Here is a 24,188-nt window from a genome sequence, read left to right as displayed (position 1 = left end):
TAAATGGGTGTTTTTAAATAGTATCGAAATCGAGTATCGAGTTTTTTCAAGTATCGAATCGAGTTTGAAATTTTAGTATCGTGACAATCCTACTGGTTACAGAGATCATACAAACTCATTATTTTTACAATCACAAATCTTAAAATTTCCAGAGATAGTTCAGTTTAAAACAGCACAGCTAATGTATAAAGTAAACAATTAACTACTTCCAGACAACATATTAAAACTGTTTCATAAAAGGGAGGGGAGGTATCAGTTAAGAGGGGAGTTAAAATTCAAACATGCTCGAGTCCGAACAACATTAAAGACTTTCAGTGTGTGTGTGTGTACGTGTGTGAAACTGTGGAACAGAATGAGTGATGAATTGAAGCACATGATGTTTAAAAAAAGGCTTCAACTTATGATGTTCACCAAATACAAGGAAGAAGGTCCAAAAGTGTGTGCCTAAACACAAAATGTTTGTATTTATGATATGATCTTGATAAACCATGTGCCATTTGTGTGAATATGTTGCAAAGTAATTTGCCAAAAACCTACCAGACAACATTAAATAACTATTAGTCATTTGATGTCGAGAAAGGGGTGAGATTAAATAAGCTGATGCTTCTTCCGACTCCCTTTTGAACATGTGTAAAAAAAACCAGAAGGAGAAGTTACTTGTGTGTATTACAATGTGTATGTACGCATGTTCAAAATAAAGACAAAGACAATCCCCACATGCTTTATTATGCACGTTAGCCATCACATCACATGCAGAATAAGCTTGTGTTTTGTTGCTTATCAGCATTATAATCACGACAGTGCAGGTAGTACAACACAAAAAATAATGCAATGCTGGTGTATTTTTATTGTAACAAGACTGTAGCACCTGTTAAGTGTGGGTAGTAGGCTGACAAGTATTGTTCCACGTCTGAAAGCATCACATCAGACAGGAGGTGAGATAAACATTAATTTGACATTTTCTGGTTTATGACTCTTTTTGTCATTCCCTCTTTGCTTAATTTGAAAAACACTTAAAATAAACACACTGTTGTTTGGCTGTTCATCTGCTCAGCAAACTTTTAATTGTGCATGCTGTTATCGGAGGAGCTTTGTACAACAGTTTTACCCACCACAACCATAGCGTCCAAAGGAAATCATGGAATTGCATTTTACCCAGACGTTTTGCCAATAATCAACGTATTGTGTTGTTTTTAAAGGTGGTGTGTGTGGTGCATAACTTCAAAGGCAAGTTGCTGCTCAGCGAGGACTCACAGGTAGATCAGCAGCCCAACACTGGCATGCTGAGCATGGGTCGAGTAGAGAGTCCGCTGGAGAAATACATCGCCTCTCAGGTCAGTTCAGCTGTGTTGTGTGTGCAGGAAGAGTAGAAAAACAGTTTTTGTGTCAAGATCATAAAAACTTATCTTGTTCTCTCAGGCCCAAACCTAGGATAAAATATTTAATGAAAAGTGATAATATATGGTGGTTTTTACCGAGGCAAAACACAGAAATGTTTGTTTTAAACAAGAAAAGTAAATCTCAGATTTCACAAGCCTCCATTAGCATGTTTCTATTTGAAAAGAGCAAATCTGGATTAAAATGTTTCAGACAATGTTTGTACGTTTACCCAAAAGGCCAAACCGCACATTTGGAGCAAACCAAATACAACATATCAGCACAGTGGTGGAGTGCTGATGGTCTGGGCTAGTTTTCAGCCACAGAACCCACCAAGTCCACCCTAAACTCCTCTGAACTACTAAGTATTTCAGAGTCACATGTAGGGTTGGGTCATGCGACAAATTATTCGACCATTGACGATGGGCTGAGAAATTATGGTTGTTCTTATGAGAGGCGAGTTGTTTGTTTGTTTATTTGTTTGTTTGCCCATCACTAAGTTTGTTAATGACAGATATTTTACACGTTATGCACAGAGAACAACGCAGAGGTAACAATCAAGAAAAGATCTCCTTGAGCGCATCTGAGCATTTTCTCACACTTTCCCCGCCTCTCGCTGTTGACAGTACGCACAAGCGGCGCGCTGAGGAGGAGCTCGTCTGTGACGCTCTCAACATCGTGCACAAGAGCGCAGTGTCGAATGGAAAATGGAAACCTTTCTATCTTTCAGAGAGCCTGGTAGACTTGTTATTTCATTTGGAGAAAAGTGTCCTGATTTTCAAACTTTGGCTTAAATGGCACTCGTTATTCAGAACCTGCTTCGAGTGTGTCAGCGGAGCGTGGATTCATCCAGAAAAACATTTAAACAGAGTTGTTCTGAGGCAAGAATCCAGAACCTCATAACTTCAGCAAGCTCTCTAGGGACCAGCTCGGGTTTACGCGGAGCAGAAGGAATATGCGTTCGGTGAAAAAGTGAATGTAAATTTAACGGCATTGAATAATGATTTATTTTTTGAAAAATAGAAAGTGACGGGGATAAGATCATGCAACTTCTGGCTGCATTACATGCTCTCTCATCAGAGTCCAATTGCTGCAGTGATTCAGCTCATTTCCTACTCAGACTCATAAAAGAAAGAAACCCAGTATACTGTGTTTGGAAAAAAAAACTTTGCTTAAATAAAATACCACAATAGTGGGCACCACAGGGAAACAAAGAACAGTTGAACTGTGTTTAACGTGGGCTGTTTATACATCACTCTACCAAATAACGAATACAAAATTAAACAAAAAGAAAAATGTTAATTTGTCTTCCAGCATACATATGCACTGCACTTCTATTTTAAAAAAAAATCAGTGTTTGGGCTTCTGGGTTTGCAAATCAGACCGTGCATCATGAGAGTCACATGCACGGACGCCTTGCCCATCGTCATTTATTAGACTGATGATTGGCGGTGGGAAAAGTTATACAAATCGCCCAGTGACATGTGATAGATCAAATTTGTTCAAACCATGCGTCTTTCTCAATGTCAAGGAACCTCGCCTTGATGTCTTGGTCCTGCGCCGGTTGCCTAGGAGATACATCATCAGGAACTGCCAAGGCGTGTTCCATTGTTCAAGTTCTACCGTGGCGTCTGTTCTCCGTTTGTTTACTCCGTGGTCACGTGATGCCAGTCTGTTCCATTTGACCAAGGAAGGACAGTGTCCTCACAAGCAAGGTGCCTTGGGGTTGAGAAACACCCCATACCATTTCGATTTAGTTATGAAGCGCCTTACACATGACCTAAGAGCCCACCAATATGAATATAAAATATTAAAACAACACGCTCAGAGAAAACCACCATAAAACAATGAAAAAATGCAAAAACAATAAGAGTATAGTCATAAAATGTGAACCCAAGCACTGTTACTAAGCATATGATGGCCTAAAACCCAGCAGTGAAACCATGGATAACAAGATGAGTCAAAAGTTAATATAAATACTAAATCTACTGTGACAAAGGCATGTTGCCTTGACTGATGAAACATAAACACAATCTCAAACACCAGATATAGGCCAGAACAGGTCCTCAGAACAAGAAAGTAGATGTCAGGCTCTAGGACCCAAGATGGGGTCTACCATACCAAACATGATGATACCACATAGTTTTATTCAGGATTAAATATACATGAAGTAACTCAAGTAATAAACAGTGAACTGATTAAAGTAAAAAAATGGTTTGATATAAATACTGTCATTGGACCTGAACAAAACAAACTTTATATTGTTTAACAACAATTGAAGCTGTGATGTATCTTTAACCATAGATTAAATGGAAATTCAAATAGTAAAAGAAACCAAGTTTCTTGGAGTCATGTTTGAGAGTCTCACTTGGAAATCACATATAAGTAATATAAAGGGGAAAGTTACCAAAGCCATAGTGGTATTATATAGAGTTAAGTTCCTACTAAATTGGTCTGGGCTATTAACGTTGTATCACTCACTGATTGAACCATATTTAATTTATTGTTTAGAAATTAGGGGAGCCACATGCAAAACTTTTACTCAACCTTTGTTTGTTTTACAAATTTAGAGCATTGAGGATCATTAATAACAGAAACTACAGAGATCACTCTAATCCATTATTCATTAGATATAAGATACTGAAATTTCCTGACTTGGTAGAGTGGAAAATATTGCAAATAATGTACAGAGCGAATATGAGTAATTTACCAACTAATATTCAGAAAATGTTTCATAACAGAGTAAGTGGGTACATGTTAAAAGGGACTGACGTCTTTAAAAACCTAAATTCAGAACCAAAATGATGGAATATAATATTTCTGTAAATGGTGTAAGATAGTGGAATGCCCTTAACAGAGAAATTAATCGAACTCACTTGCTATATTTAAAAAATGTATAAAATTTTATGTATTAAGTAATTATGAAAAGGTAAATTAAAATGTCAACAATTATATATAAAAATTAGAAAGGGACTGAGGTTATACTGTGTATGTTTTATAGATAATTTTCTTTTGTAAAAAGGGGCAGAAATTATAAGATTTTTCTTCTATCTGCTCTTTTTCATTCAATTTTTTTCATTATGTTTATGTATTGTATTTGCTTGTGTTTATTTTATAAATTTTGAATGAAATTTAAAAAAAAACAAAAAAAAAACAGGTCCCAAGATGGGGTCTACCATACCAACCAGGACCCAAGATGGGGTCTACCATACAAAATAGGACCCAAGATGGGGTCTACCATACCAAATAGGACCCAAGATGGGGTCTACCATGCCAAACAGGACCCAAGATGGGGTCTACCATACAAAATAGGACCCAAGATGGGGTCTACCATACCAAATAGGACCCAAGATGGGGTCTACCATGCCAAACAGGACCCAAGATAGGGTGTACCATATGAAATAGGACCCAAGATGGGGTCTACCATACCAAACAGGACCCAAGATGGGGTCTACCATACAAAATAGGACCCAAGATGGGGTCTACCATACCAAATAGGACCCAAGATGGGGTCTACCATGCCAAACAGGACCCAAGATAGGGTGTACCATATGAAATAGGACCCAAGATGGGGTCTACCATACCAAACAGGACCCAAGATAGGGTCTACTATACCAAACAGGACCCAAGATAGGGTCTACCCAGGGGCGTCGGACTGGGGGGGGAAAGGGTACCGTTTACCCAGGGCCCACTGCAGGGAGGGGCCCTGAGACAGCTTTGAATAAAAATGTTTTATTGTTGTTGTTTTTTCCCCCCAACTTACTTAATGTCTTAATAAACTTCCCTTTACCTGGATAAAGAGGTTAAGAAACAGAATTTCGCCTTAAAAATAATAACTGAATAATCTCTGAGGCATCTATCACCCCTTAAAAATGTGCAAAGTGGTTTAGTCCACACCAGCGGCCAGGGGCTGCACTGCCGCATGTGCAGTGTTGCCAACTTAGCGAATCTGTCACCATTTATAACGACTTTTCAGACCCCCTTAACGACTGTTTTTCAAAAAAGCGACTAGCGACAATTCTGGTGACATTTCCGACCCTCCTCAGCTACTTCGACTACAACTTTGTTGCCGAGATGCCGACTTTACCTGCAGATTAGAGATGCATTTGAAGCGACAGGACCGTGTCCTTCCTCCAGATGATCAGAAAGAAAATGATCTGCGCATGTGCATGCAGCATGATCATGCTACCCCCGTTGACCAATCAAACCATTTGTGGGTTTTCACCCTCCAACTAATAAATTTGTTTTACAGAGAAAATAAATTTAATTGTACAAAAGAAATATCCAAGAATTTAAGACCAATTTTTTCCTTTTGTTAGTCACACACTGGCCACCCACCAACAGATATCCACCTATTTTCAGACTTTGTATCAGTTCTATAGAGAATTGAACATACATTAAACAGCCTTTTTAAAGGCTACTTTACACTGTTTACTTTTGCTTAGAAAGCAATAATTTCTTTAATTCCTATATACGTTTTTTCATCTTTTAAACATTTATTTCTCCTTCCTCTTTCTAAAGTGTCCCCAGCCTTTTTTTATTGCTTACCATTTATTAATTTCTCAGTTCACCTCACATTTTCCCCAACTCAAAATTAAAAAAATTCTTTTTACTTCTTTCATCCTGTCCCACCTCCTTGTTTTCCCTTCATCATAGTGACACAGATTTCGATAAAAAACAGACATTGAACATTTTATTAGACAAATTGGCAAAGTAAATACATTACAACAATGACACAACCAAAATCCTATTTCCAAAAGTACCGCAAAGAATGGGAGTCACTACCTGAATTTAAAGGTTGGCTGAAACCACATGCAGGTAGTGACATTAGAGCTACCTGCATGTACTGCAAAACAGACCTCTATGCAAAGTTGTCAGACATTAAAAAGCATGCAGCTACCCAGAAGCACATCGAGAAGGCTAAGCCTTACAATCAGGCAAGCCAACCCAAACTGACATTCGTTGCCAAAAAAACGGACACACTGAAGCAGGCAGAGGCCACAATTGCTTTGGCTATCAGTGATCACTGCTCAATTTTGTCATGTGACCACATTGGTTTAGCATGCAAAGCAGCTTTCCCTGATTCTAGTATTGCCCAAAATTTTCGGATGCACCGTACCAAATGCACTGAGATGATAAATGGTGTTTTGGCTCCATATTTCATACAGCGGTTGGTGGCTGACATTGGCAGTAACAAATACAGCCTTTTGCTTGATGAAAGCACAGATGTCAGTGTCTCCAAATATCTGGGCATTGTGGTTCGCTATTTTAGTGAGGGAAAGGGACACGTGGTGGACACCTTCCTTGGCCTTCTTGAGCTGGAGGGAGGGGATGCGAAGAGCATCGCCAAGGCAGTTCTCTCCTTTCTCCATCAGTCTGGCCTTGAGAAGGAGAACCTGCTTGGCATTGGAACAGACAATGCATCAGTAATGACAGGGATATACAATGGTGTTCACAAAATTCTTAAAGAAGAAATAAAACACCTTGTTCTCATCCGTTGTGTATGTCACTCCTTGCAACTGGCTGTCAGCTCTGCTTCCAAAACCACTCTTCCTCGCAGTGTTGAGTTCCTGGTCAGGGAAACCTACAATTGGTTCTCCATCTCCCCTAAAAGAAAAGAAGCATACAGGACAGTTTATGAAACCATAAACTGTGGCGAGAGGCCATTGGCCATAACAAGAGTCTGTGCCACACGCTGGCTTTCAATAGAACCTGCTGTATCAAGACTACTCAGTCAGTGGGAGGAGCTAAAGCTCCATTTTAGTCTGACCAAGACAAGCGAGCATTGCTACATGGCAGACGTTTTGCATTCAATGTATGCTGACCCACAGAACCTACTGTACTTGACCTACCTGAAATCAATCCTTGGTGAGGTGCAGGCTGCAGTGAAGGCCTTTGAGGGAGAGCAAACAGATCCTCTCAAGCTCCTGGACTGTTTAATTCTACTAATTAAATCTGTGTGCAGCAGAGTTCTTCATCCTGGGGCTACAATTGACATCCTGAAAGACCCAATAGAGAACCACATCTCACCCAGGCCGTATCTTGGCTTTGCATTTGAGTCCAAAACAGCAGAGCTTACCATCTCCCCTGAGGATGAGGACTGTGTGAGACGGAGGTGTATTAGTTACACCGTTGCCCTAGCCAATGAGCTTCGAGCAAGACTTCCGGACAGTCTGGAAATTCTTCAGCACATGTCATTGTTCAGCATCGGAGAGACCCTGAAACAAAACAAGAACCCAGATGACATGGCAAAGCTGATGGTCTTATTAGGATATGATCCTGAAACAACTGACCGCATAATTAATCAGTGGAGAAGTGTCCATTTTCAGAGATGGGAGGAAACAGCCAACACCACTGGGTTCTGGTTTGAGGTCAAAAAGCACAGGGATGCAGCAGGCCTTAACCCATTTGAAGAGTTGGCGTCTGCAGCAGTTGCAGTTCTTTCGCTGCCTCACTCAAATGCTGCAGTAGAAAGACTCTTCAGCCAAATGGGTGTCATTAAAAACAAATTAAGAAGCCGCATGTCCCTCCAAACTCTCACCTCCATCCTCCACATAAGATATGGCTTAAGACTAGCTGGGAACACGTGTTATGAGCACAAGTTGCCAGATAAGGTGCTAAATCTCTTTGCCACGTCTGCTGCCTACTCTTTTAAAGCAGACAGTTGTCCAGGTCCAAGCATGCAGTCATCCAGCACTGCTTCTCAGAGGGAAAGCACTGATAGTGCTTGTATAGAGGACATGGAGTTCTGCCTCAGGGCCCTCGACGATCTAGAGTAAGCAGATTTAAAAAAAACATTAAAATTAGTTAACTTTGTAAATATTTGTCAATAGTTTATGTGATTTGTTAATAAAAAAAAATAAATTGGAACTCCAATTAAAAAAAACTCTGTTAATATTGTAAATAAGTCAATAGTTCATGTGATTGGCCTTTAAATCAAGCTGTATGATAGCTAATTTATTGTAAGTAAAAAATATCAACTGGAACTACAATAAAAAATCCTTTTTGTTAATACTGTAAATATGTCAATAGTTCATGTGGTTGGCCTTTAAATAAATATGTTAAATAGTTAATCTATTGTTAATAAAACATCTGAACTGAAACTAATAGATAAAACTGTTTCATTGTTGTTAATAGTGTAAATATTGAAATAGTTACAGCTTTGCAGGGTGATGATAAGTTTTCTTACCTTTTGAGTTTGTGCTCATCTTCGCTGGGGCGAGGTAGTCGTCGTGAGTAGCTTTGTTAGCTTTGTTGTTAGCTTTAGCCATTTTCTTCTTCCTTTGTTGACTCACACACACTTTACGTTTTGCTGAAACTCCTTCGTCTGGTTGTGAAGGGTGATATAATATGACCAGTGAGTTTTTTTCTCTCGCATGCAAATAGTTTATTAACAAGTTCATTATTTAAGATAGCCACCGGAGCTAGATAAAGGGCAACCACTCCTTCCGCCATCCTGCCGCATTTCGGCAGCTGAGCTCAGTTGGCACTGGTAGGCTGACCGCAGGGCAGCGTCGCTATCGCACATGGCTGCTGGCTTCTCACACCCATGTCGATGCTCGCACCACTTGTGGTGCGATCAAGGAACATTGGAACTCTATGATGAGTTCATAAACATTGCACATTTTAAACTTTTATAAAAAGGTGCTGTTTTGTATTCTATGGGTTTTTCATTTTAATAAAATATTAAAAAATAAATTAAATACATTTTTTATAAAATCACGTGGGTTTTATTTGATTGATTTACTCTACAAGACCGATGACGTCACGACGCAGACGTGGTGACGTCATCACGTCTTATGCAAATGAGCACGTGACGTCATCTGGTGACATCTAACGTCTTTCGGGGGGAACTTCAGCTACTTTCAGTCAAAAACAGTTGGCAACACTGCGCATGTGCTAGTGAGACATCGCAGATGCCGACAGCCAGAGCTGGAGGCAGGAGAGTCAGTCATGTCTTTTCCCAAGAAAGGGAAATCTGGCTTCCAGAAAAGAAAAGAAGGAGAAGGAGAAAAAGTTAATCGAACAGAAGCAAGTATTGACTAGATTCTTCAAGAAGGAAGGTGAGCAGCAGAACACAGTTTTAGCTGATATTAGCTAGCTCTCAGAAGCTGCATTCATGTTAGGTGTTCAGTGTTCATTTTGGGAGCTTATGATAGACAGTGTCCTCTAAAATATCATAAGCAAAACTTAAAAAAAAGGTCCCCACCCTGGATTGTTAGGGGATTGGAAAGGGCTTGCCAGAAAAAGAAATCACTGTATCTGGATTTTATAAAAAATCCAACAAAGGAAAAAGAAAAAAGGTATAAGGAATATAAAAACAAATTAACTACAATAATAAGGAAGCAAAAAAAGGAATATTATGATCAGCTTTTCCTAAAACACAAAAATAATATTAAAGGTACATGGAATGTGTTAAATAAATTAATAAGAAATACAAAAGAAGCAGGTATAGATATTCACAATAAAAATGGAAAGAACATTGCAAATGAGTTTAATAAATATTTTGTGAATGTTGGCCCTAATCTAGCTAAAAAGCTGCCAGAAGTTGACATTAACCATGAAATAAATAAAAATATTAATACAATGTTTTTGAGCAGTGTAAGCCAAAGTGATGTGATCCAAGCGGTACATAGTTTCAAAAGTAAAAAGTCCTTAGATTTTCATGGGATAGATATGTCTCTCATGAAGGAGGTTATCCATTGCATTATTGAACCTTTTACTTATATTTGTAATAAATCATTTTCAAGTGGCACAGTCCCTGAAAAAATGAAAATAGCCAGAGTTATTCCTATTTATTAAAGTGGTGATAAATTATTAGCTTGTAACTATAGACCTATCTCTTTACTGCCACAGTTTTCAAATATACTTGAGAAACTTTTTGTAATTAGATTTGAAGCATTTACCAACAAGTTTGATCTTTTAAATGACCATCAGTATGGGTTTAGGAAGAATCGTTCAACCTCATTAGCAGTTATGGATTTGGTAGAGCAGATTGCAACAGCAGTGGATCAAAAACTTCATGTAGTGGCTGTCTTGATTGACTTGAGTAAGGCATTTGATACAATTGATCACATATACCTGCTCAAGAAATGTGAATACTATGGTCTTCGTGGTAAAACCAATCAATGGCTTGAAAGTTATTTAAGCAGTAGATTTCAATATGTAAATGTTAATGATATAGATTCACAGCTTGAAAGAGTAATATGTGGTGTACCGCAAGGCTCGTGCTAGGACCGAAATTATTCAACCTATACCTGAACGACATCTTTTCTGTATCGTCTCGGTTAAAATTTATTATGTTTGCAGATGATACAAATTTCATTTGTATGGGAAAAGATATGAGTAAATTATTACAAGAGGTTGAAAACGAATTGGATTCAATTAACCCTCTGATGCATGGATTATGAAATCTTCAACCAAGATTTTTTAAACAATTTTTTTCATTCATCTTTAGGTGTGAATGAAACAAATTTCAACAAATATTTTTTGTAACATTTTGTTAATTTACAAATAATTTATTACATGTCCATCTCAGTGGACAGCGTGCATTCTGAACATGGAATATGTTGGCTTGACTTACTGAAGTCCAAATGGAGGGGCTCAAATGCAATAAAGTCTTCAACAGCTGTGCTTAATAGCAAAAATAAAGAAATAACAATTTTGAGTACCTGTCCACTGTAGTGACCATTATGTATCAAAGGGTTAAAAAATGGTTTGATTACAACAAGCTATCACTAAATGAAAATAAAACCAAATTTATGATATTTTCAGGGAAAAGGGACAATGACGGAGCTAAGCTGTATTTAAATGGAGTCCCAATTGAACAAGTACATGAAACTAAATTCCTAGGTGTGACTATTGATAGTAAACTCAGTTGGAAACCACACATTGAATATATCAAACAGCAAGTGTCTAAATCTATTGCTATACTTTATAAAATTATTGATATACTAAATAAAAAAGCCTTGTTTTTGATTTATAGCTCTTTAGTTATGCCTTATTTGTCTTACTGTGCAGAGGTTTGGGGAAATGCAGGTAAAACGTGTGTTGAGACTGTATTTAAATTACAAAAAAAGGCGATTAAAATAGTTAATAAATTGGGATACCTCGAACCAACCCATTATCTATTTAGTCAAACGAAAACGCTAAAATTAGGAGACATTATTAAAGTAAAAATCTTAGAGATTCTTCATAAAGTAGTTAATAATAATATCCCAAATTGCATAAAAGTTTATTTCAAACCAAGAGATGATCATTATAATCTCAGAGGTGTATTTATGTTTGAATGTGTAAAAGCCAGAACTAATGTGAAATCAAGATGTGTTTCCGTTGTTGGTGTGAAATTGTGGAATGAGTTAGATGATGATTTGAAGAAATGTACTTCTTTACTAAAGTTTAAAGCAGGTGTAAAGTGTCACATATTTACAGGGTACGAAAAGTATGTATAGACATTAATGAATTTTCATTGTGGATATTTATATTGGGGAAAATAAAAGAAATGTATATTGGTTATGTATATTAGGTGGAAAATAGGGTAGGCTAAAATAAGCATTGCTTCTGCCTATTCCTTCTTTGGTTTAAATTCAAATTGTTAATATTGTTTTGTTTGAAAAGAAAAATTTTATGTTAATGCTATAAACCAAAATAAAGACCGAAAGAAAGAAGAAAGAAAGTGTTAAACGCCTTTAGTTTCACCATCAAGATCAAATATAAATTAATTAGTGTTATCAGTGATAACACTAATTAATTTATATATATATTAATCAGAATTATTATCGCGGGCGGCTGCCGCCAATTAATTTGCGGACCTCACAGTAAAAACAGGTTCACTCTGTGTGGATATTTCAGCTCCTTCCCAGTCATGGACCAGGACAAACTTGGTATCGATGGATTCGTGGTAATCTCAGGAATGGGAAGCTGCCACTGTTTTTCGTATAGCATGATGACACTGGTGTTAGAGGATTGTTATTGACTTGGTTAGATATTTTAAGCCTATTTTAAATTTCTTTATATTTGATCTTGAAAACGGACAACCTTATAATTTGGCTGATAATGCAGGGATTATAAAATTTAGAGTATATTACATTCACAGAGAGAACCTGGTTTATTTCATGTCATATGTATTTAATATATCAATATATATCAGTATTAGCAAAGCTTAACATCATGAACCACATGGCCCTTTAGACGCAGTAGCAGCAGCAGCAGGGCCCTCATTGTCTCCAGAAAGCACTGAGGAGATGAGACAAGGTGAGCTCACTCAGAGGCGGCGTTAGGCCCAGCTACTTGGGCTGAAGCCCCGGATGTTTTATGAAAAGCCCCGGATCTGAAACGTGGAAGTAACATGCAGTAACAAAGTCCAACAGAGAGGGAGCAGCTGGCAGTAGTTTGTATACAGCCTGCCTGAGCCTCCACCACTGAAGAAGAAGCCCTTCAGCAGCCAGCTTCTTCTACACTCTCTGCCTGAAATGCATGAGTGAAGATGGACATAAGGACTTTTTTTTAGACAAAAAGTACAATGACAGAACCCCAGCTTTGATGAGACTGGTGTTGACTCAGGTTTGTGAGTCTTATTTGAAAATATTTGTTGTGTTGCTGGTTTGCCTAAAGTTAGCTTCTCAGGTAAAGTTGCTGGAAAGTGAATATTTACTTTCATCTCACACTAAACACTAACAGGAACAATATTCTGCCCTGAATATGCTTAATATGTAGCTTTAGATTAAAAAATTATGTGGTACAAGACAAATATATATGATGTTGACTAGTGCGTGTCACGTGTGTGTGCGTGCGTGTTTGTGTGTTAAGCCCCGGATCTTCTTCAGTCCTAAATCCGCCCCTGAGCTCACGATACAATTAAGTTATTCAATTTACAAGCAATCATTAGCAACAGATTTATCTGAAAGGACATGTTAGGTTATATTTTGCTGACCTAATTCATGATCCAATTTGCTTGTGTGGTGTCTGTCCCCCTTGCAGCAGAGAAAGAGATAGAATATGTGAAAGAGGATGATGTAAGTGAAGATAGGGAAGGGGATGGTTGCTCTGAAGGTAGTGAGGATGATGAGGAGAGGCCAGAAGAAGAAGAAAGTGAGAGGCTGAGCAACACAGATGAGTGTCTGCCAGAGGATCCAGGACTATGGCCAGAGAAGCTCACTGGTCAACAGAGAGATACAGTTGTCAGAAGACTGGCGAATAAAAGTGATCAAACACCAGGAATCGACAAAATAACACCCAAAGATATGGAGGGCAAGCCATTTCCAAATTATCTTCAATATGCTAAGTCAGCCAATGGGCATGAGAAGATAAGAAGAGACTGGCTTATTTACAGTGAAAGTGCAAAGGCTCTGTACTGCATCCCATGTCTCCTCTTGAGCTGCTTAATTCCATCTACAGGATGCAATTACAGAGCATTTTTGGAGAAGTTTGTATTGGACTGAGGATTTTTTGCACACTACCTGTGACTGTTGCTGGGGGTGAACGGGCTTTTAGCAAACTGAAACTGGTGAAAAATTATTTGAGATCAACAATGTCCCAGGATAGACTGAACAGCCTAGCTCTTCTTTCTATTGAAAGCCAATTAGCCAAAGGATTGGACTTTAAAGATCTCATAAGGGATTTTGCTAACATGAAGACCCGTCAGTGGGCATTTACTGGAAAATAAATTCCAGGATTAATGTTTGAACACATTGTTGGCAAATAAAAATAATTATATGTGAAGTCTGGGCATTTCACTTTTATTATGCTGGCATTTGTATTTGCTCAATATAGAGGTTAAACTGAGATCATATTTATTATCTTGTCTTATAGCATGACATAAAATGTGTAAGAGAGATATTACACAATTGAGCATGGGGCCCACCTAGAAGACTTGTACCTAGGGCCCAGAATTTGGTGCTACGCCCCTGGGTCTACCATACCAAATAGGACCCAAGATGGGCTCTACCATACCAAACAGGACCCAAGATAGGGTCTACCATACCAAATAGGACCCAAGATGGGGTCTACCATACCAAATAGGACCCAAGATGGGGTCTACCATGCCAAACAGGACCCAAGATAGGGTGTACCATATGAAATAGGACCCAAGATGGGGTCTACCATACCAAATAGGACCCAAGATGGGATCTACCATACCAAACAGGACCCAAGATAGGGTCTACCATACCAAATAGGACCCAAGATGGGGTCTACCATACCAAATAGGACCCAAGATGGGGTCTACCATGCCAAACAGGACCCAAGATAGGGTGTACCATATGAAATAGGACCCAAGATGGGGTCTACCATACCAAACAGGACCCAAGATAGGGTCTACTATACCAAATAGGACGCAAGATGGGGTCTACCATACCAAATAGGACCCATGATGGGGTCTACCGTACCAAATGGGACCCAAGATGCTGACTGGGCTGATACTCCTGAGATAATCCTGAACATAATGGCAGAATGTAAGGTGCAGGCAAGCAAAGCATAAATGGAAAGCCATAACAGAGTAGTTGAAAGACTGTAAAGCGGCATCTGAGTCTAGAATCGTCTCCAGTTTGAAACTGAGAGGTGATGGCTAACCAACAAGACATAATGATGGTCAACAAAGTACAGAACAAGGAAGTGGTGTTGATGTCAAGAGGGAACATAAGAAGTCAGGCAAATAAAACGGGCTGAAAAAGGAACTTGAGATGGTGTGGATAGTATCTGAGGGTCATCAGAGTACTCTGGATTGTGACACTAAAACTGTTAGAATGGTTCCAACACATTAGAACATTCTTCGAGATCTTCGTCCAGAACAGCACAGGTCTAGGAACAGCTAGGATAATGAAAATATCCCACAGGCCTTTGGTAAACGATCCATGTTTAAAGTGAAAGTGTAACCACCCTTTGGGAGTAGATGATCTAACATATGAGAAGATATGATCACCCATTATTTAGAAGAAATGTTCAAATGCAAAACTGTTTGTACTGAATGTTGTCCTTGCTGTATCTCACATAATGCTGCTGCAGGAGACATATGATGAAGATGAGGAGTCTTGCTACATTAAGGAGTGCCTCCAGGCCTTCCTGCAATGGCTGCAGGGTCTCAGCATGTTCCGGCATTTCAGACAGAAAAGGCAAACCAAATTTAAAGTTGTTTTGAACAGAAGCTTTACCATTTCTCTGGACATGTGCTTGTCTAAACAAGTGAGTTTTGAGTCTTGATTTGAAAAGTAGGAGGGAATCAGTGGTAAAGGGTCAGGGGTAGAGAATTCCAGAGGTGGGGAGCAGAGCGGTTGAGTGCTCTGGAGTTAGGTTAGCGAGTTTGTCCAACCAGTCCAACGGTTTGTGGTGCATCTGGAGAAGGTGTATTAGTGTGTTTCCAGAGCCTGTGGGGTGCACTCAGGACATTGGGCATGAGACTTTGTCAAGATCCATTCAGTCCAGGAAGTGTGAGTTTTTTCCATCTTGCCAGTAGTAAGTCGAACCTGGTTCAGGTGGGGGTTGTATCCAGCCAGGACATTATGGAAAGAATATCTAAGCAGAGCCTTAGGGAGGGGGGGTGGCAGGATCAGATTTTTGCTTTTTGACGATGATGTGAGCTCTGGGCCAGTCTCTTGTAGTGAAAAGGGAGCTAACACTCAATTTACTGGCCATTTACCTTCCAGTTCTCCACTGTGGTCATGAGCTTTTGATGTTAGCAAAAGAATAAGATTAGCATGTAAGCAGAGGCATTCGGTGGCCATCTTGTGATCGGGGGGGGGGGTTGCGGGATCAAGTCCTGCTCAGTCTGTCGCAGTCATTGTGTCCATGGGCAAGAATTTAACCTACATTGATGCTGGTGGGGGTGGGAGGGACCAATGGTGGCAATGTTCAGCAGCCTTGCTTCTGTCAGTGTGCCCCAGGGCTAGCTCATCACCAGCATGTGAAAGTGTGTGTGCATGGATGAGTGACTGGGTGTGTTGTGAAGCGCCTTGGGGGGTTGTAAAACCATAGAAGGTGCTATACACATACAAACCATTGTTCTTACATGAATTAAATGTTCCGTTGCAGAATGGTTAGGCCCTAACCCTAACCCTCTACTCAGAGTAGAACTCTGCACCTCCTTGTCAAATGAGCCAGTTGGAGGGGTTTGGGTTTTGTGCTCAAAATTAACCACTTAAACTGTTTTAAAGCCAGCTGTGCCCCTGTCCAGAATTGTGTGTGTGTGTGTGTGTGTGTGTGTGTGTTCTCTATCAGTTTAACTCTACGTCCTTTTAAATCTCCAAGTATGACAGCTTGCTTCTGGCTATTCTGGTCTTTTGCAATAAGAAATGCAAAGCTCAACCATGATGATTCACTTTGGTTTGGCGCTGAGCGAGTCCACAAACAGCACCTCAGCTCTGATGGACATGGAGCAAAATTGCATGACCTAAAAATAGCACTGGATAAAGATGCATGAGAGCTAAACAAACCAGAGAGGAGAAGAGCCAGGGCAAAAGAAAGTCCATCGTCTCATTGAACCCATCCAGAATGTTCATTTTAAATGATGAACAAAGAATTCACATAAGTGCAATAAAGCAGTCAAGAAAAACAAATGAATATAAACATTTTAACTCTAGACATCCAGAAAAAGGGATTTTAATGCCATAATAAATAATGTCCCCAAATGATGGAAATGAGATTTAAATCCCCACTCAGGACCCCTGTTACAAGTTCAGTACTGAGTCAGTCTGTGAGGTTTCTGAACAGCCAGTTTATCAGACTGGGAAGCCCCCGCCAGTCAGAGTTCACCTAGCAGTGAGAGGAGACCCTTCAGACACAACTGTCATACAAAAGAACAGTTAAGGTTGAAATGAAAGAGTAACCAGGTAATTAATCTATTCACACTAAACATAAACAACCCCCTACACCAGTGGTTCCTACCCTTGATTGCTTTGAAGACCCCATTGGGGTGTCATGGACCCCAAATTGGGAACCACTGTGCTAGGAGGAAAGCAGACTGATTAGCTTGTAGAAAGGGAGCAGTTACCTGTGATCCCCCCCCCCCCCCCCACACACACACACACACACACGTGCGCGCGCGCACAAACACACACGCACACACACTGCATGCAAGCTCTGCTTCTACCTGCTACTATTCAACAATTTTCAGTTTTAAAGCTCGGGGCTTGTTGAGTTGGAGTGCTGCGGTGCTGTGGACTGACTGGGTTTCAGGAACGTTCAGGAACCTTCAGCCTGGTGCATTTTACACCACTTTACTTCTAAACCAGAGAGCCCTCTGGACAGCCTCAGACTGTTGTTATTGGTCCACCAGGCTGAAAAACACCTGGAAATTCCTCCAAACCCTTTACGGCTCAGAGCAGATGCATGTTTTCCGATGATGATTTGATCTGTTTTTTCTCTCCTGCACTTTTCTAGAACCACATCGCCTTCGCTGAGGTCACATGACGTGGAGTCGGCCGTGTGGCAGACCCACTGGACGTCCACGCTCTTCACCGTCCAATCCTATTAACCAGAGAGCAGCACTGAATTAATCATCTGTGTGTGTGTGTGTGTGTGTGTGTGTGTGTGTGTGTGTGTGTGTGTGTGTGTGTGTGTGTGTGTGTGTTGTTCTGTGTGCAGTTTTGAGTATCCGAGGAGTTAGAGGAGTCATTAACTCGGTGCGACGAGCTGCTTCTGTGTTCTCCATCTATGCACCAATCCCAATCCTCTCCAGACCCCCCCCCCCCCCCCCCCCCCCCCCACAGATGTCAGATGGACCACTGGCGGCTGAGAACATGTTTCACCATCAGAGTTTGGACTCTTGACTTCAATCCTAAAGATAATTCCAGCGGAGTCATGTGTACCTAGTCCAATAGGCCCGACCCAAACACAGCGGAGAAAGGATTTGCCTGAAGGTCATCTGTTCTCCGTGACCACCATCCATCACGGAGATGGATGGTGGTCACGGGGCCGGAACACAGACAATACCATAAGGATTATTTTTCTCACAATAAAGGCTCAATATTTGATGTTGTAATATTCTGACACCTGTGTGAGAGCCTCTGAACGTGTTCATGATCTAACCACCGATGCTGGTGGAACACCTTAGGCTCAGATTAGCAGCAGCTGGTTGGGTCTTTGCAGAGTCACTTCCTGTGATGGAGGCGGGAACGTCATTGTCTATCAGACTGCTACAAAAACACAAAACCTATTATTAGCATCTGGTTGTCTGCCTGGTCCCTGTGTCTGGGCCACAGGGCCAGGAGCTTTGTTCTCTGGCTGAGCTCATCATTACAGCTCCTCCCTCACTCATGAACAAAACCCTGAGGTACATTACCTCCCCTGACCCAAAGCTGTCAATCCTCTCTCTCCATTAAATATATAGGATTCAATATCATTTTGTTGTGATCCAAATATCTAAAAGTAGAATCATTTCTGTGTTTGTTAGTCGAGTCCCACAGATGTGGTCAGATGTTTGAGACTGGCATCAGTGTTGGTTCCTCAACTCTGACCCTGATTTAGTCTGTAAAGGTCTTTGGATCAGATATTTTAATACTTCAGTAGAAATATGGCATTGCACAAGTTTCAAAGACTTTTATTATATGAAGCTGATCCAAAGAGTCTTTAGCCTGCAGTTCCCCTTCATGTGCAGTCAGACTGGTGATGCTCACTCTTCATCATCAGTGTTTGGAGTTTGTCAGAATTCGTAGGTCTGTTTGTTCTTCTGCCTCTGGAGGATTAAACTCAGCGGGCTTAAGGTCTGGAGAGTTTTCTGGCCCTAAAAGTTGTTTTCCTCCATCGTGCTGGAGAGAAGACAATGTTCCTCATCAAACTGTAGGAGAGTTGGAGGAGTTCCTCTGGGAGGATGTTTAGGTACCGTTCTTTATTTACGGCTGATCTGAGTCTAGTGTGAGTCCACTCCCTTGGCTGAGAGGGGGTAAGGTGTTTGGGCTTTTTACTTTAAAAGTCTTAAATGGTGTGAGTCTTTATTATAAAGGTGCTACAGTTTTACTGAGGATCTATGAGTTAGGAGTGAGACTCTAACAAACTCTAGAACGTTTCTTCTTATGTTGTGTGATGGTTTCCATCAGAACCATTTTCTCCATCACTTCTTCATTTGTGTCGCTTTATACAGAGTAGACAGATACCTTACTGTTCCTGAATGACACATGTTTGATTTAAATATTTACTGCTCAGTTATTACAAAAATTTCAGGTTAGAACTACAGTTTTTACTAAAGCACATGGGCTTGTACAAGCACACACTCGCTCTCTCGCTCTCTCTCTCTCTCTCTCTCTCTCTCTCTCTCTCTCTCTCACACACACACACACACACGCACACACCAGCTCATTTCAGGCTTTTCAGCTGTTCTTTAGTTTGGTCTTTGAACAGACGGGGCATTCCGTTATTCTGGATGACATATTTTATCAGACATCTTCCGGTGACTCTACAATCTGTCTACAAACACACCAAACATAAACGCTGCATGCAGCTTTAAAGACGGTTTTATTCTCAGCTGAAAAGATAAAAAAAAACTGCATTTGCATTTTTCTTTTACCATGCAGTAAACGCTGCAGAATGTGAAGAGCACCGAATCCAGAATGGTGGTTTTACCTGTAGCGTGTTTCCTGTCACCAACAGAAGGTGATCCAACGGGCCTGGGTTAGTGTTAAACGTTCTAACCACACGTGTTACTGCAGCATCAGAGGAAGCGTGTTTTCTCAGGAGTTTAGAAAAAATAGATAAAAATAAAAACCAAATGAAAAGACAGCAGTTTCCGCTGTGACATCTTCATCCCTCACCTTTATTTAGCAGCAATAACATGCTGAACAGTCTTTCACACACGTTCTGCTTGTTGGACTTCTGGTTCCATGTATGTATGTTGTGTATAGTAAAATTGAAGGTGGTGAGAAAACCCTCGTGCCCTTTCAGATCTCTATTTTTGTACCGATGACAGTAGCACTTAACTCTGTAGCTCGTCTCCCGATGAAAGCACATCACAGATGCTTCACAAACACAAACCCGCTCTAACGTGTACTCCTGACTTTTACCATCCGTATACGAATAAAGGAACAGATCTCTACATACACTTATATAACTACTATTTTCTTATGACTGTGCACTGTGTCATTTCTTTAATTCTGTGCTAAATGTTCCTGCTTCTTCATGTTGTTTCTGTGCTGTTTCATTCAGAACTACAGGCGTGTTTTTTCCTGTGCTCTGTGACCACCATGTTTGTCATGCTGCATACTCCGCGTTTCCTGTTCAAGACGACGTTACTCACTTTTCTTGACTTGTAGTTTTGTCCCACAGACTTCTGGAAGACCGTGTCTCACATGGCTGCTCTACTTTTAGCCTGATTCTCTTTTACACTCTTTATCTGTATTATTTCTCCTGTATTCAGTTTGAGTTCAGATTGTAATCGTTTGCACTGTATGAGGAAGAAACTGGAACCTTTCAAATAAAACCTAACCTTTGAAGTATTGCTCACTGCTTTGAAAACAAAGCAGCAGGTTTTTGATGGAATTTAAAGAAACGTATAAATATCAGTATATTTAAAGAAATGTTTGGTTGATTATTTTCTTTGTTGTAACCAAACCTCTGAGTAATAAATCATCTAATGAATTATTAATGTGGCGCTCTGTTTTAGCAACTCCAATAATCCACGCTGAATTAAAACATGTTCAGGTATGCAGAATAAACCAAGTGAAGTCATCTTTAGGTTGGATTATCTGACTGGATAAACAAATACAATTACAGCTCCCAGGTCATATGACCAAGACATTCCCAACGTTTGCTGAATTCTGTCACTAAACTGATCTGATGAGGCACGTCGTAAAACTTGGTATTTAAAAAATATATTTTTATGGAATTTTTTTATTGTTTTTTTTTCTTCCAGGTAAGTAAGTAAATTGTATTTATATAGCACTCATCACAGACATAGAATCACAAAGTGCTTCACATTGATCAAAACAAAATAAGACAAAGTTATAAAATCAAAGATTAACATCATAAAATCAAAATGCTCTCAATGCAGAATCAGATTAACGTCAGAAAAAATAAAATCATAAAATTATAAAATTTCATAAACAGATGAAAAGATTAAAAAATTTGAGTTAAAAACAATATCCCATATAGTGATCTTATGTGTAACATCCAGAAAGGGTCAAGAGATGTCGGGGGGGTCGGGTGACCCCAAGGCATTGAAGTTCGTAGATTAACCGCAATGCAACCAGGTCAGTCCAGAGTCTTCTCCGGGATAACAACAGGCATGAAGGTTGGTTGCGTCTAAGAGGATGGACTCTGAAGGAGTCGTAGCGGTGCCAGCGTGCAAACAGGTTTTGACTAGATGTCAAAGAGATGTTTCAAAAGAGGCTGGTTCCCAATCTGCCACTTCGGAGTGTCAGCTGGAAACTGAGTAACTCGGCAGTCACTCTAGTTTTAATAATCTTGAGTTTATCATTTCTGCGAATCAGAATTTGACATGTTTGTCGATGTTACCAAACATCCCTTAGAAACCACACCTTCCAGATACAAGATGTTCTTGTTCTGTGGATAAATAATCTTTAAACCTATGTGAGATGTGGCCTTAACCTGAATTTATATCTTATGAATGTTGTGTTTGAGTGTAGATAATGATTCACGTGTTAAATCAAACATTACTGATCATAACATATATGTTACGGGTCCGGTCTAGGGGGGGCAGACCCGCCTCAGAAGAAATGTCTGAATAACAGGAGAAATGAGGAGACAGCAGGCAGTTAACTGGGTTTGATGCAGCCTTGCTTCCTTGTATTTTATTTACAAAAATTATATTAAAAAACATCTCTTCATTTACATTTCTTTTGTCTTTTTTCATAACCAAACTGGACTATATTTAATAAAATTCCATCATTTTACTATGACCTTGAAGGTCTCATCAAATTCAGCTGGTCAATTAAAATATGTACTGTCTTTGACTAACACACATATTACCAGAAAATAGTACCTTTATCTCTATGTTCATTTGTAGCTCTCTACCTGGTAAACAAGCTTATTTTATTACTTGAGGTTCAATTGAAATAACATTTCGATTTACTGTTGCTTGGCCTGCTTATCAACCCTCTTTTTACATATTTTATTCCAAAACAGAACCTTAAATATCCAAAAATAACAATATAAATCTCATTATGGTGTTACAAAAAAACCCGTCTTTTCCAAATAAACAAAGACGTTTACAATTACAATAGGGTCTGAGCTGCTACACTCTTTAAGTTCAAATTCGGGTTTAACTTTGCCTTTTAACAGTCGGAACATAAGTGAAAGTGGAGCACCGCCATTACAGAACCTCGTGTCTGCCTTTAGACGACGAGTACAGCTTAACCAGCCTCTTAACGTGGTCTACTTGTATGAAAAACCCACTCAAAAATTAGCTATACAACGCCAGAACAATATACAGTCATGTGACTTGTAATTTTATGTATATTTTATACATTATTACCTGAATAACAGGAGAAATGAGGAGACAGCAGGCAGTTAACTGGGTTTGATGCAGCCTTGCTTCCTTGTATGAGGAGAGCTGCAGCGTGCGAACAAGAAGGGTGCCCCCGCCTGGCGAACCCACAATTGCTCATTACACCGCCCCCTGGTGGCACACTCCACAACCATATGCACTTGGAAATTAACCAGAGAAATGATTCATTCCTGCCAGAACTCTCATACCCCCCTAACTCAAATGCAGCAACCAAGATATCGGCTAACTTCCATTACAAAAATAAAAAAACAAATGTGACTGCACAACTTGTGCGCGTCACATATACATGTTTCATTGTAATAATGTTCATTTCATCTTCACCGAATTAGGCACAGATTATTCAAACATTATTATTATTATTCATATAACATTTGGTTCATTCAATCATGATTACTTAATGATTATTTAAATTATGAGTTGTAAAAGTTCACTTTTCATTCAGAGTGTGGAATCCTGCACACGTATCAGAAGAAAGCTTTGTTTGGGAACATAGGCTGACAATCTTGTCTTCATTGAATGTCAACAAGCACTGCAGAAACTTCTGGGTGTAAAAATGGAATTGTATCAGTAGATGACCAGTCACTATGAAGGTCAATATGTAGTAGGTGAAAACTGACCCTTTCTGGACGTTACACATAGGATCATTTTAATGATTTTAACAGAAGCGGTGATGAATGCCAGAGCTGGTTGAAGCTACACTCAACATCACTGTAGTAGAGACTTCTGAGCTCTGAGAGAGAACCGTGAGCTCCTCTCTCATAGAAGCTAAGCATCAACATCAATTTACATAATAAACCATTACCATGACCAGGAGGAACATTGTACCAAGTGGTGTTTTTGTTTGTGGACTCCTGTGTTTGTTTGGTGGGGCTTCCTAAACAACAAGGAAACCAGGGCAGCCCAGGTCATGTGGTTCACCTACAGCATTTGTTTTATTTCTACACAGCAGAACAGCTCATCTCTGTAAAATCTCATAGTGCAGTTTCTTTTTGCTTGGTTTGCTCCGTCTCTGACATCATGCAGTCCCACTCTGAGCCTCGAGCCGACACAGACTGATGTCTACACAGACATAATTGGACCTAATGAGAGTGACTGACTCTGATGGTACACAGAAACAAGACCTTGAACTGTATTACATCCCTGATTTATTTTATTGTTATAATTTGACCTGTTGTAGAAGAGGGGTCATGTGTCAGTATTTTATTCATGTGCAGTAGCTGTTTAGTTAGTGGCTGCAGATAAAAGAAAAGCACACAAACAAAACAGACGTCCACGGACCTTAATAACATTAACAAGTTTTTATTCTGTCAAAGTGAATCGTAATTTGACCAGGAGAGTGGTTGTGATGTAAAATGAGGCAGCA

General features: G+C 39.7%; 1 protein-coding gene across 6 annotated transcripts in view; it reads left to right on the top strand.

The window, feature by feature from the left end:
* The window catches only part of plppr5b (phospholipid phosphatase related 5b), a 144,181-nt gene that overhangs the window by 99,716 nt on the left and 20,277 nt on the right, over nucleotides 1–24,188 (top strand). For 2 of the 6 annotated variants that reach the window (XM_070553038.1, XM_070553039.1), the window contains exon 7: nucleotides 1,200–1,334. In XM_070553038.1, coding sequence (XP_070409139.1) covers nucleotides 1,200–1,334 — 135 coding nt within the window. Of the gene's footprint in view, nucleotides 1–1,199; nucleotides 4,847–17,748; nucleotides 20,941–24,188 lie in introns of those variants that run through there. The other 4 variants (XM_070553043.1, XM_070553042.1, XM_070553041.1 and 1 more) reach the window with 3 other exon arrangements.

Source organism: Nothobranchius furzeri, chromosome 7 (genome assembly GCF_043380555.1).
Source record: "Nothobranchius furzeri strain GRZ-AD chromosome 7, NfurGRZ-RIMD1, whole genome shotgun sequence".
NCBI classification, from domain to species: domain Eukaryota; kingdom Metazoa; phylum Chordata; class Actinopteri; order Cyprinodontiformes; family Nothobranchiidae; genus Nothobranchius; species Nothobranchius furzeri.
Note: the sequence above shows the minus strand (reverse complement) of the source record. Positions and strands in the feature narration are given on the sequence as shown.